Consider the following 13,137-nt stretch of genomic DNA (forward strand, 5'->3'; position numbering starts at 1 on the left):
ATCCAATGATGTGGTGCGTTATGAGGTTACTTTTGATAAATAACATGTGACGGATCTGTTCTGTCTGTAAACCTCATTATGTATATGACTTTTTAAAATAGTTTTTATGTAGATAATAGTGCTTAAGTTATGAAATTAATGGTCGCTTTCATAAAAATGTAATTAAAATTTGGCGTAAATCACAACGTCACAGTGATATTTTATGTCATATAATAAACCGCATTGGACTTGTAAGTCAATAAAGGTATAATGCTATAATAACAGCATATTTATGGACGCGAAAGTAAAAACGAAAAGTTGTCCATATACGAAATATCTGAATTTAATGCAATTGGATATCATCATAATGGATCTTCATATATTTTAGTCTATCATGATTATATTGATATGTTGGAATAAAACAATTTTAAATTTAGACCGATAAGTCAGAATACGATTTACGAAAATCTAAAGACTGAAATCCAACAGTGTTCTTTATACTACATGTATTTTTTAATTGAGTAAGAAATGCTTTACTTCTTTCGGTAAGACCAAACATAATAAAACATGGTCATTAAGTTAATTATACTCGGCGTCACATAAACAACATACTGTTAAAATTTGAATAAAAATATTTTCTACGACTTTATTGACACCTACCGTCGTTTAATTTGTCTTAAATGATTTGCTCATTCGTTTATCCCAACGGCTTCTCCCTAAACAAGTCGCTTATTAGCTTAAATCATGCGTAACAAATCCTTACGGGAAATCCCATACTAATATCCGCCATGTTGGTTTCAACCGGACGATTTGTTTACAAACGAAGTTCGTAAGTTCCCGTCGAACTCCGGTGACAATCGTCTGCTTGATCAACTTCTCGGTATTGTACATTGTAAAATAAATCCGAGATATCCGAAATAATGCCGAAATGCATTCTGGGTACTTCGGTTTTTGGACAAACCATTTAAATGTAAACAACATCTCCTAGCAACCCGATCACTGTAAACATGGCCGTCTTTTTACAATGTAAATATTGGCACCGAGAATTAAAATCTGACCGGAATTTAACGATTCAATGTTTAGGGAGAAGCCGTTTGGCTAAACGAATGAGCAAATCATTTAAGACAATTTAAACGACGGTAGGTGTCAATAAAGTCGTAGAAAATATTTTTATTCAAATTTTAACAGTATGTTATTTATGTGACGCCGAGTATAGATGTAAAATACATTCCTGTACATGGATATAGACTACAGGAACTTTGCAAAAACAAACAAACACACACAAAACAAAAACGACAAAATAAAAAAAAAAAAAAACAACCCAAATCTAAAAAAAAACAAAACAAAACAAAACAAACTATACAGAACAGAACAAAAACACAACAAACTTTTCACACCAGAAAAAGACCACTCCCAAAAAAACCAAAAACAAAAACAAAATCAAAATCAAAAACAAAAACAAAAACAAAACAAATAAAAGCAAAAAAAAAAAAACAAAACAAAAATTGAAAAGAAAATGTATTATTCATGGTATTGAGCAGTACGTCTACACGTCTTTTGACAACTTAAAGGTGTTTTGTAAAATGATATAATTTTTGGTAAATTGTTTGCCCTCACGAAAGACAGATTTCTACCGTTTTTTAACTACTTTACCATTATTTAGATGGGCTAATAATAATATCTATACCTAAATTCTTTTATGTAAAAGGCAACCACAAAGACGATGAAACTATATATACGAAGTACTGCATCATAATAGGTTTCATACATTGTATGGTTATTTACATTTGATAAAAAAGAATCTTTGCAACTCGAGTTTTGTTTACCACAAAGAAGTGTATAATTTGTTATAAATAAAAACACATAAACACTTTTAAACAGTTTTTTTTATGTTTTAAAAGCATCACAAGAAACCCAATGCACTTGAATATAAATGAAGTCGAGTAATTGCTTTTAGATACCTTTTGGGTAAAGTCAGATTGATCAGCTTCAAGTTGATGCTTAGTCCATTACCTCACTTTGTAAAAAAGCAATAAACTGATTATTTAAAACCAATTAAGAAGCTATTATTCTGTAAAAGGCGTATCGGCGGTGTTAACGAAGCGCTTTTTCTTCACGTTTAACGTCATTTTGGAGGCTAATAGTCCCTGGTTCTTTTATTTCTACTACCAATAAAAACCATCATTACTTTGTACTGTGAAAACTCAAAGGATTTACCTTTATGGTGTTTTTTTCTTATTTCCTACAGGCATTTTACTATACTTTTCAGGTAAGGGTTAAACCAATTACCAACATGTTAATAGACAGTGTAATGAATTAATTTGAAGGACATCTGATCAAAGTTTGTTTAGTTTTGATGTTTGACTAAACAAAGATGTGGACTTAAATACAACAAATTGTATACACGAGTCAAGTCTAATGACAAGAAAACTTTTCTCCTTCAAAAATGTATGCGATAGCTTTCAGACATCAATTGTATTATGACGCATATCAAATATGATGATGAAGTTGAACTTCTACATCCAGCGGGACTAAGGAATACTGTCAATTACTTTTAAGAGGCAATACACAAATTGGTCAAGGAAAAAATATACGCGTATCAATTTCAGGATCAATGACATGTGCTGTAACTTTCTGGATATAAAATTACAAAGGTGTCAAATGTATTATATCTCTCAGTTACAATCTTGTTATTTGGTCACATAAATTCCTATGAGCCTTATTTACCAACCCCGTCATCAATATAACTATATTCACTGGATCTATGATGGTATGACTATGTGTATATCAAAAGAAATATTCAACGCAAATCTAAGTGCGAACTACACATATATGATGAAAATTGCTGAAAACTAATTAAAAAAAAACATCCTTAATTCATTTACTTTTATTTGGTCTATAAAATCATACTTTTGAATATAATTTTAATACTTTTTCAAACTATATTCACGTGACTTTGCTTTATTTCACACATAAGGACCTGATCCTCATTCCACATTGCACACGCTCATACTTCACTAGTGTATATGAAATACACATATACTCTTTTCTTTCTTTTCATTTGATATTAGTTATCAGTAATCCCTTTTCCACACAATGAAGTAATTACATTTGTACACATCTCAAAAGATGAAAGAAATCATAACTAAAATGAATGATATATCAACCATATTTTATATACAGAATCGTTCTCATACGGTACCACCCAACTCGTCATCAAAGTCCGACGATTTTCATACAATTATTTCATTCTAAATTTGTGCATCGCTTATTTACAATAGAAGATTCTATGTAAAACAAATGTTAAAATACATACAATTAATTTCAATTTTGAAACAAAATGCACACGGCGTTATTTTGTCTTTTTACATGTAGTCGGGTCGGTTCGTGTTATACGGTCTGTATTTAGTAGCTTAATATTGAATTTGATTAAGTTCCAATAAAGTACAATATGACATTTTATCGATTGATTAGAATTTTATCGTAAATATCTTTCATTTCTTTTAATATCAACATATAATTAAATACTACATATACACTCCTTATTACTAACACTGTTTTTTGTTTCTTTCAAATTTAAATATCATCAACTTTTCACCAATCAATATCGTAATTACTTTTGTACATTTTATTGACAAACAGATTTTTTTTTACAGAATTCGAGCATGTAGGTTGCAAATTTATCCAAATTGTTTTGACCATATCAGTTGGCTGGTCAATCCATTTTCAGCAAGTAAAAGCATTTCCACAAAAGTAGCAAAAAGTCTCTCTTGAAAAGTATTCAAAAATACTAGAGTTAACCTATTTATATTTCTTCTACTTTTCAAAAATCTTCAAATGTATGGTGTTGACTATAGCAAACTTGTCATATCAATGAAATTCAGAGCTTAATTTACCAGAGCTATTTGTAGTAAGTATATTACAAAACAATTGTATACCATTTACAGACCACGAATATGTTGTTATGGAATAATATGGCGAATAAATTTATCTGAACCACAACCCCTTACAAAACAAAACGCATGTCGTTATCTTTATGCATTGTTTCTTTTTAGATCCAGGAATACGATTTCAACCTTTCATTTATTACATGTTTTATATGTACATGGTTTTGTTTCCGATCGAATCTAATGAATGCTTTAAGAGTCACATTCTTATTGGTTGATTAATGTAAACCGATTTTCAGTTTGCAATATTACCATTATTAATTTCATGCAGAATGAAAAAAAAAATAAATGAAAATAAAAATTTAAAAAATGCAATTTTTAGTAAGTAGTTTGAAGCATTCTATTTAACGCAAACAAATATATGGTCAACATTTTTATTGAAGAGTTTTTGGTGAAACGTTGACTACGCATGCAAAAGTATTTGTTAGGACAAACTTGGGTAAACTAAACACGTCGTGTACATTAAGCATTAAAAGTAGTACCTGACACCTTGTCTAAAATTTATTTAGCTTGTTTAAATTTCTTGAAATTTTGTTAGTGTTTTATTTGATAAAAAAGCAAAATATATAAATTTCAAGAAATTTTAACCCCATGTATTATGGAAACAAGTTCGATGAAAATATGAACATACAGTTGTTTTATCAACAAAACTTTTGATCACGTAGATGCTTTGAGTTTGATTTCAGAATGTCACAAAATAAAACTTTTTGCTATATTTAACATAGTTAGGGGTTGTGTATCCCTCTTAACATCACTACCAATGATTGAATGACTTTTGCTTTTTTTGGTTTCTTTCTTTTTTTTTCTGGGGGGGGGGGGTTGTTAAAGGCAGGCAAATAAAAGTTAAACATGTCTAAACGGAACCCCTTTTAGATTTACCATTTGTTTATTTTAGTTTAAAAAAATACTTGTATTGAATTTACAGATTAAAATGTAATTGAACTGATATAAAAGGAATTTAGATGATGCCAAATTTAAACAGTGTTTTGTTTATTCAAAGTTTTAAAAATACGATGAAAACAGTTTCGAGAAAGAAAGGTATTAAATATCATATAACATTAATGTGACATATTGAACACTGAACTTAAAGCGACATAAGTTGGTACTTTGACATTACTTGAAATACCATTTTAAGATACAGAAGAATGTTTTATATATATATATATATATACAATTATTTAATAAATACACAAAACCAAGGTTATTATACAGAATTAAGTAGAAATCAAACAACTAAAGATTTTTTTGAAACATAATAGCCATTTCCACATTTATATAATCCTACCAAAACGTAAAGCATACTCCAATTGTACACCATTGTCCCAGGACAACAATTTACTGTTTCTTTCATTAGACTGAGGAAAATAGTTAATTGCTGTGTTAAAATTGTAGGGATTTTTGAATGTTGGGTATTGGAGCTTGAATTCCTTTCCGGTATATAAATCGTAAGCAAAGTCAATACTTGACACTGTTTTTGTGATATCTTTTATCAAATACAAAATTCCATTTGCAATAAAGCCATTCCCGATTTCCGTTGGATTCACCTTTATTCTCCATGTTTTAATAAGTTGCAAATCCGTTGGATCAACTTTTGCGACAAAAATATACTTTTCGCTCCGTCTCCTGTAGATTATCCACAATCCATTCTCATCAGCCTCGATATCAAAGTATATATGACTTTTAACATATAAATAATTACTGTCGTTGTATGATGCTCCTTGTATAGCAATATGTGTAGTAATCGCACCAACAGAGAGTTCAAATTTCAGAATGTTGTTTTCCCCAGAACGTTGATAATAGAAAGAACCGTTATATACCAGGTGACTGTTTCCATAGAAATGATACATCCGCAGGTCATGTGTCCGGTCAACGTGTGTCCCAGCGTTACTTTCAAAATTTTGCGAAGATATGAACTGATACACATAATGTCCGTAGTACCCATGCGTTACATAATAATTATTTGGAGCAATAGCATCTCTCATCCACCACCCTGTCGACGGACCAGCTTCCCTCAAATATACTGGTATGCCTATCATCTGAATTTGTCTATCTGTTTTAAGAGTAGAAATTTAATTTTGAAAATTACCTTAACTTCTTCTTGTTAAATTCATTTTTAATATAAGGCTAATGAAAAAAATCAAGTGAAAAAAAAACTGTATGTTAAGCTGCAAATGTTTATATATTAAATCGTTTTTTTATGGATATTGAAAAATCCTTTGCAAACATTGATTTTTTAACTTTTGTTTCAGTATTTGGTTGAGTTCTGTATTTTAAACACACCTATGAACAAAAAGCTGCTGATTTCTGCCTTCAATTTTGTTTTAAAAATAAAATGCACAATACGCACAAACAGACTAAATTGAAACACGCATTGACACAATGCACGACGAATTTAATTAGAAATATTGTAGAAACAATACAGTCATTGAATCGTGTTTACTTACTCTTTACACGCTATCAAAGAATTTCCCCATATTTGATCACTTAAAACGCCATTATATTAATTCTGCAAACATTTCAAGCTATTTAACTTGTAGGTATAATAATAAGATTGGCATTCACGGAAAAGGAACCCTTTCTATGATCCAAAATGACTGAGTGGTTCTCAAAAAAAAAATCAATTAAAATGTTTTGATAAATAAATGCTGCAAAAAACACACACAACCGCTTACTCCATAACCCAATTATCATTGCATATTCTCATCTTCAATCCCCCACCCCAGTATTTCATTCTCTGATTTGGAGCCGTCGTATCTCTAGAAATAAACCACATTCAATGACTGTAAAAGAGTTACGTGTAGTAGTACATACTCTATATGTTAAATTTATAACTGTTACTAGCAGATATAAGGACATTCCCTTGGCACATGCATCATTGCGCTGGCTTTTTTGTTTGACAACTTCTATAGCACGTGATTCTTCGACTTCTATGCAAGCGTTAAAACAAACAGTCTAATTATGATACATGATTAATATAATGCAATATGCCATATATATTATAACTTGTGTAATTATATACAAAATACAACATATAACATGACTTTGAAATATGATCAACAAGATTCATTTTTTAACAATCATCATTCCTGGTATTTCTTTTTATTTAAAAAATACTAATTTTGCTATAAGCTTAAACATGGTTAAAAGGAACATAACGAAAATAATTATAATTAAAAGAAAAAAAATAAATCATTAAAATGCTAATAACATTTTTATGACCTATACATTGCTAACATTTTACATTTTCTATTTCTTCTATTTAGCTGAAAGAGAAAATAAACATGCAAACATGCAAAGTATAACTAGAGATATATTTATGTTCAAATCATGCAACTTCAATAAGCAAAAGCAATGTTCCGTTGTGTAAGTACGTAAAATGATGCGCAGACAAAATGAGTTTCAAGGTTCATGCAGGATTGCACTCATCGTCTTCGTTAAAAGCCCCGACTTAAGTTTGAATTTGTCAAAAGTTATTCAATGTTTCAGTCGGATTTGTTTTTCAAACAATTAGATGACAAATGTCTTCTTCAGCCCTCCAGATAAAAGACAATGTGTGTAGCTTAAAGGGGGATGACCAAATTTATTATCAACATGCTTTCATTCCGATTCTTTTTCCATGACCTCTCTTCCTGGTTAATAGAGAAGACGTAGTAGTGGGTAAAGTGGTCGTAATTGTTGTTTGTTCTGTAATCGATGAATTCGCCTTTGTTGTATCTTGATCGAAACATTAAAAAACAAAAATCAGAATTTGTTTTCTTGCAGACATTGAACTCAGACATAAGGACTATTTTTGAAGGTAGCAGAAGAATTAAACCTGTTTAAATTGCAACAATATAAGTTAACCTCGTTCATGCAAGTTTAAGACGGTAACATTATTGACAACGGTCCATGTTTGCCCGGAATCCAGATACGAATAGAGAAAAAAAAAACTTAAGGGGACATTTCAAAGGTTTAATTTGTTAATTGTAAATTTAACTCCTCGAAGCAAGCAGTCACTATCATACTTTTTTTTATTTACCACAAAATGTTTATCATCATGTCAACTGTAAAAATATTAACAATACTAATGTGGCTCATTACCTGTAGTATCAGGTACATTGGATGTTATCTCTAAAATAAAATAAGACAAATGAAAGACTATTTTAAAATTTTAAACGCTTATCATTATTTATGCATATATGCACATACTTGTATTTTGTTTTAAAATGTCACCAGCAAGGAACATCGCTTTTGCTAAACAAAATAAGACGTTACATAAATAATACAACAGATAATATTCTGATAGGTAAAAAAAATAATGGAAACAAAACTAAAATGCGAACTACAAACTGTTGGAAATACGTTTTTCCGTTATCGATCTCTGAATTTTTTTTTTCATCTTCAACAACATGAAAGGCAAGGATTGCATTTCTATGAAACAATAAGCATTTTGTTTCACATTCTTTAATTCTAAACTTTTAGGTGAATTATCATAAACACCAAACTCCTTTGATTTTCAAAAACTTCAAAACGTTATTTTATTATTCCCATTTTCAAGCCAGAGTTCTGTGCATTTGATTTTATTTCGAATTAAATTCATAAAAAAAATACTTTAATTGCATTTTCATGAATCGTGCACTTCGGAATACGTTTGAACTACAGAAAGGGTTATTAGTAATAACATTGTCTTTTGACTTAAATTCTTTAAGTCCTGTTTTTGCAATTAAATGGCGAAAACATCATGTATGCAACGATGAAACGTGACCCTATTTTTATCTTTGACATATTTGAACATGTAGCTGTATTTTGCTGTATGAATATGGATAAATAAAAAGAAAACAAAACACTTTACCGGTCAAAAGGGTTGTTTAGTAAGCTACAATATATACAGTAAGACGTGTAACAACACCAGGTTACCTGATTCTACTGGTATAGATGGAGAATCACTATTGATCCTCCAACTTTCCATTGCTAAGGGGGAAGAAACTGCAAAATGTAGCATTTCGCAAAATAAGATCGAAAAAAAAACTATTTTATCTAGTTAACCACTTTTGAACGTCATTTTAGATCTTATATAAGAATGATATTATTCAAAACTTAGAGTATCTTATGTCCGAAGAAGGAACCAACTAAGTCTATTTCGTTATTTAACATTTCTGGCTCCATAATTGACACGCACATAGAAAACATGATTTATATTTTTCCAAACAATTTTAACATTTTATAAATACAGATAATATTTTGGTTACAAACCGTGCATATGGTTTATCATAATGGAACAACATGTTAAAAGTGTACAGAGAAACATTATAGAAACATTTGAAGAACATTAGACGAAATCAATATTACCAATGCAGTCCCCTTTTGGACCTTTTGCACCTGGTTCCCCTTTTAAACCAGGCTTTCCTGGACTTCCTGGAACACCTCGTAGTCCGAATCCTTCGTTTGCAATAATAATTAAATCAATAAGATACAACTTTTATTTAAGTATATTCTATAGCTTTATTAAGATGAGATATCCGGTAGACGATATTTAACAACTGTCAACTAGAGAATTTTCGCTTTACTTTCAGTCACGGAAAATCAGTGAAAATAATCCGTATCTTAGTTTTAAGTTTGTTAAAAAAAACAGGACCGAGCCACACAAAATGTTTGGTACTACATATCTCGAACAGTATACCCCACAATGTCTTCACGTTTTCAGTTTACTTAGATCGAGATATGTAACCTTCGAGTTATTTATCATTTACTTTACTATTGTTTTTATGCAGTGCTGTTTCATTACGCAGTTTGGAAATCTAAAGTTTTCATTTGATTTTTAGAAATGTTATTAATCACACAACAGCATTATAGACAATCTAGGAGAGGAATTATACCATAACGTCTCAGGAAGATACGGTATGGCGGGTAATTTTGGCAGATGCCAAATTTTGCAAATTTACTCTTTAAATGGCGTTATCACATGATCGCAGTCTATATTATGCGTTTTTTGACGTTATGGATTGAAAATTATACGAAAAATATCTTGACTAATGTTTTGCGAGCCTTTATGTTTGTGATACTGCAAACCTCGCGAAAAATATCCCGATATACGGTAAAACATAGAACTTACCTGTATTACCTTTTTCTCCGTTGACACCTATAAAATACAAAAGCGAAAGATTCAGACAAATAATCAGGAACCTGACTCTATCTTAGTTTAGAAAATTTAGAATTACTTTCATAAATATTAACTATAATTTTATTTTCTATCAAGACAGTTTTCGTAGTGGGCTATCAGTTTTTGAATTAAATTTTTGAACAGAAATGTAAAACATAAAATTTACGTACAAAACCCCCCAAAAATCACAGTTTTAATTTGATTTGATTCGTTTCAAAGGTAAATATTTCCAAATTTATTTATTTATTTTTTTTTGTGTGTGCGCAAGTTAAATCTTTTGACGTACTCGTAAAGTTATGAAATCTACTAGTTTAGACCATGTATCTGTTGTAATCGAAATGGATGACCCTGAAAAGTTGTACAAAAAGTATGTATCAGACATTTTACCCGAAATTTTAAAACTATTGTTTGGTCCAAAATAACACCTTTTTGAAAGAAGGAACTGTTTTATCTTGGATACACACAAAAAATAAATATAAATAAATATAAATGATATAAATACATGTACAACAAAAACGAATTTGTTTTTTTAAGGTTGATGCATTATAAAAACATAGCTATATAATACAATAGACCGGCATTGAGAAATACCAAGCAATTAAGTTCTTGTTAGACAACGGGTAAGTGTGTCAAGTGAGGGAAGGAGATTTAAATACTGGTTATTAAACCCATATATTCTTTATTATTGATGAAACTTTTTTTTTAAAATTCTTTCTTAATAACATTCAAAACCCCGATAATTAAATCTGAACCAATCTGATGCATAGCAATTCAAGCCAGTCTCAATAGCTATATAGTTGCTACCAATATCCCTTTTCTAACTAAAACATCAATTATACCATAAGAAAATAGCAAAAGTTATCGATGCCGATGGCGATTATTCTTCGTAGGTTTACAGCAATCACACGGGTTTCAGATATTATCCTTGTAACATGTGACAGTGATCGGTTTTATTTTATAGCAATGATATCGATTAACCCAATCAGTCCTACTTGTGCCTTCTACGTCACTTTTTAATATTTACGGAATGCAAGCCGTTTTAGCAAGTTTTTCAAAGGGACGTAACCCACCAACACACGACAAACTGTTGGAAGACTCATAGAGAAAAGAAGAACAATAAACATTTCCTTTGAAATTAACTATTTAGCACCCAAATGGTTGGAAATTAGTAATTTAAAAGTGTCAAATCTCTTACCCATCCTCTACTAATCAAACACTTGAATATGAAGTCTACTGCTGTCTATTGCTATAATCGGACAGTAAAATAGTCTGTCGGGTTAAGAGTTACTTCTCTATGCTTAAAATTTAAAATAACAACGAAGATGGGTTATTGAATAGTCATTGTAACCGGTTTCACCCTTTCGCTCTTAAAGAAATAGGTCTTTTCTTGCCATGTAACCGCAAAACTAAACAGTCCTACCTTTATCGCCTTTATAACCGGTAAACCCTATCAGTCCTCTTTGACCTTTGTCTCCTTTATCACCTTTGGGACCTTTGATTGCAAAGTAAGGTACGCATGCAAAGATATTTTGGTAGTAAGTAGTACAGAAGTGCATATAATTGGCAGTGGAACGTACTAAAAGTCTGCATTTTCAAAAATTAACAAAAATTAACAAAACGTACCAATTATCAATGAACTATAAATTCAATGATATGAATCTTATATTTATTTCAATGAAAATAGAGAGATGCTTATTAAAATTGAATAAATTTATGAATAAATCATAAATTAATCATTAATTAATCTGTAGATCTGTAATTAATTTTCCCTGCATGTAACACTTACAGTTGCAATGAATACCATATCCAGTTTCGCCTTTTTCTCCAATTTCTCCTTTATCTCCTTTTGGGCCAATTGGACCTTTTGGTCCGTCTAATCCTCTTTCACCCATCTCACCCTTTGGCCCGTCCTGACCACGTCTCCCCCGTTTACCTGGGATTCCATTTATTCCCGGTTCACCTTTGTCCCCTGAAGTAATTTTTAACGTTTGTATAAATGTCAATTTTTACCCTCTATCATTTACCGTATAAGGCATGTTCATATGATTATGAACTATTCTTTCAACAATTTGTGAAAGATAGTGAATGCAAATTAACCATTACTACTTAACATGATATCGTAAGACACAATTTATCTAGAGACATAAATTGATCTTCCCCTTCATTGATATAAGATGGGTATGTGTAAATAACAAATCGAACATACAAGATATGTCATCTAACCAATATAGTTATTCTATATTTTTTCAATGTAGATTTTATATTTTCAGCTTTACGGTGTTACCAAGAACCTTAATGATTATTTTTTATTTTCCTTCTCAATTAATAACGGTTATACCAATTATTATCGAAAATAAGTAATGATTAAAGCACCTCTTGAATAAAGACAATATCAAGTCTGTTATCATACATTTGGCTGATTATTGATTAACCTGCTTTAAGGGGGTTTCGAGATCGTTTCGATATGTCGATTCTTAATTAAAACCCTTCCCAAACTCAACAATAATACCAACTGAGTTAAGTGAACATAATGAAAAGTCTTAATAACATCGTGTCATTCTGACATTGATTTCCGAACTTCGTTATAAGAAATTTCTCATCCATCCATTATTCACTGTTTGACAAATCAGTTTGAGCTGAGACAACCATAATTTACGGTACCGTAGTTCAAACTCAACTTTAGAAAAGGATAATTCAAAAGCATAAAACTATCTATGAAAAATTTATTGGAAAACTTGTTTTGTTTTTAAAACAAGGAAGTATTTGATAATTCGATTGCTAGTTGACCTTATAAATATGTGACAATATACTTATCATTTCCTTCTAAAACAACCTCCTCTCACATAAATAATAATAGCTTCTGTTCCAAATATCAAATGCATTTGACGAGTTCATAACCGAAAACCATAGGGAAAATGACTATGTCCTAGCTCCACGCAGCGGTAGACGTTCATTTTCTCTCTTATAACCGCTTCAGACTTCAAAATTCTCGAGCGTTATTCAAATCATATTCGTTTGACGTTCGGATAACGTCGCGTAAAATCATCCACTTTTTCCCGACTTTGCAAGATT

At 30.6% G+C, this 13,137-nt stretch overlaps 1 protein-coding gene across 15 annotated transcripts in view; it reads right to left on the reverse strand.

Annotated features, from left to right (window-relative positions):
- Nucleotides 1-2,869: 2,869 nt before the first annotated feature.
- The window catches only part of LOC148621404 (uncharacterized), a 28,008-nt gene continuing 17,740 nt past the window's right edge, over nt 2,870-13,137 (reverse strand). For 6 of the 15 annotated variants that reach the window (XM_088575738.1, XM_088575740.1, XM_088575736.1 and 3 more), the window contains 8 exons: nt 11,852-12,034; nt 11,486-11,557; nt 10,018-10,044; nt 9,255-9,344; nt 8,823-8,876; nt 8,007-8,036; nt 7,548-7,640; nt 2,870-5,976 (listed from right to left, as the gene is read on the reverse strand). In XM_088575738.1, coding sequence (XP_088431864.1) covers nt 5,198-5,976; nt 7,548-7,640; nt 8,007-8,036; nt 8,823-8,876; nt 9,255-9,344; nt 10,018-10,044; nt 11,486-11,557; nt 11,852-12,034 — 1,328 coding nt within the window. In that variant the 3' untranslated portion in view covers nt 2,870-5,197. Of the gene's footprint in view, nt 5,977-6,737; nt 7,641-8,006; nt 8,037-8,822; nt 8,892-9,254; nt 9,345-10,017; nt 10,045-11,485; nt 11,558-11,851; nt 12,035-13,137 lie in introns of those variants that run through there. The other 9 variants (XM_088575744.1, XM_088575746.1, XM_088575737.1 and 6 more) reach the window with 9 other exon arrangements.

This window comes from Perna viridis, chromosome 3, assembly GCF_037379345.1.
Source record: "Perna viridis isolate PV_CMFRI_1.1 ecotype Kerala chromosome 3, ASM3737934v1, whole genome shotgun sequence".
Lineage (NCBI taxonomy): Eukaryota > Metazoa > Mollusca > Bivalvia > Mytilida > Mytilidae > Perna > Perna viridis.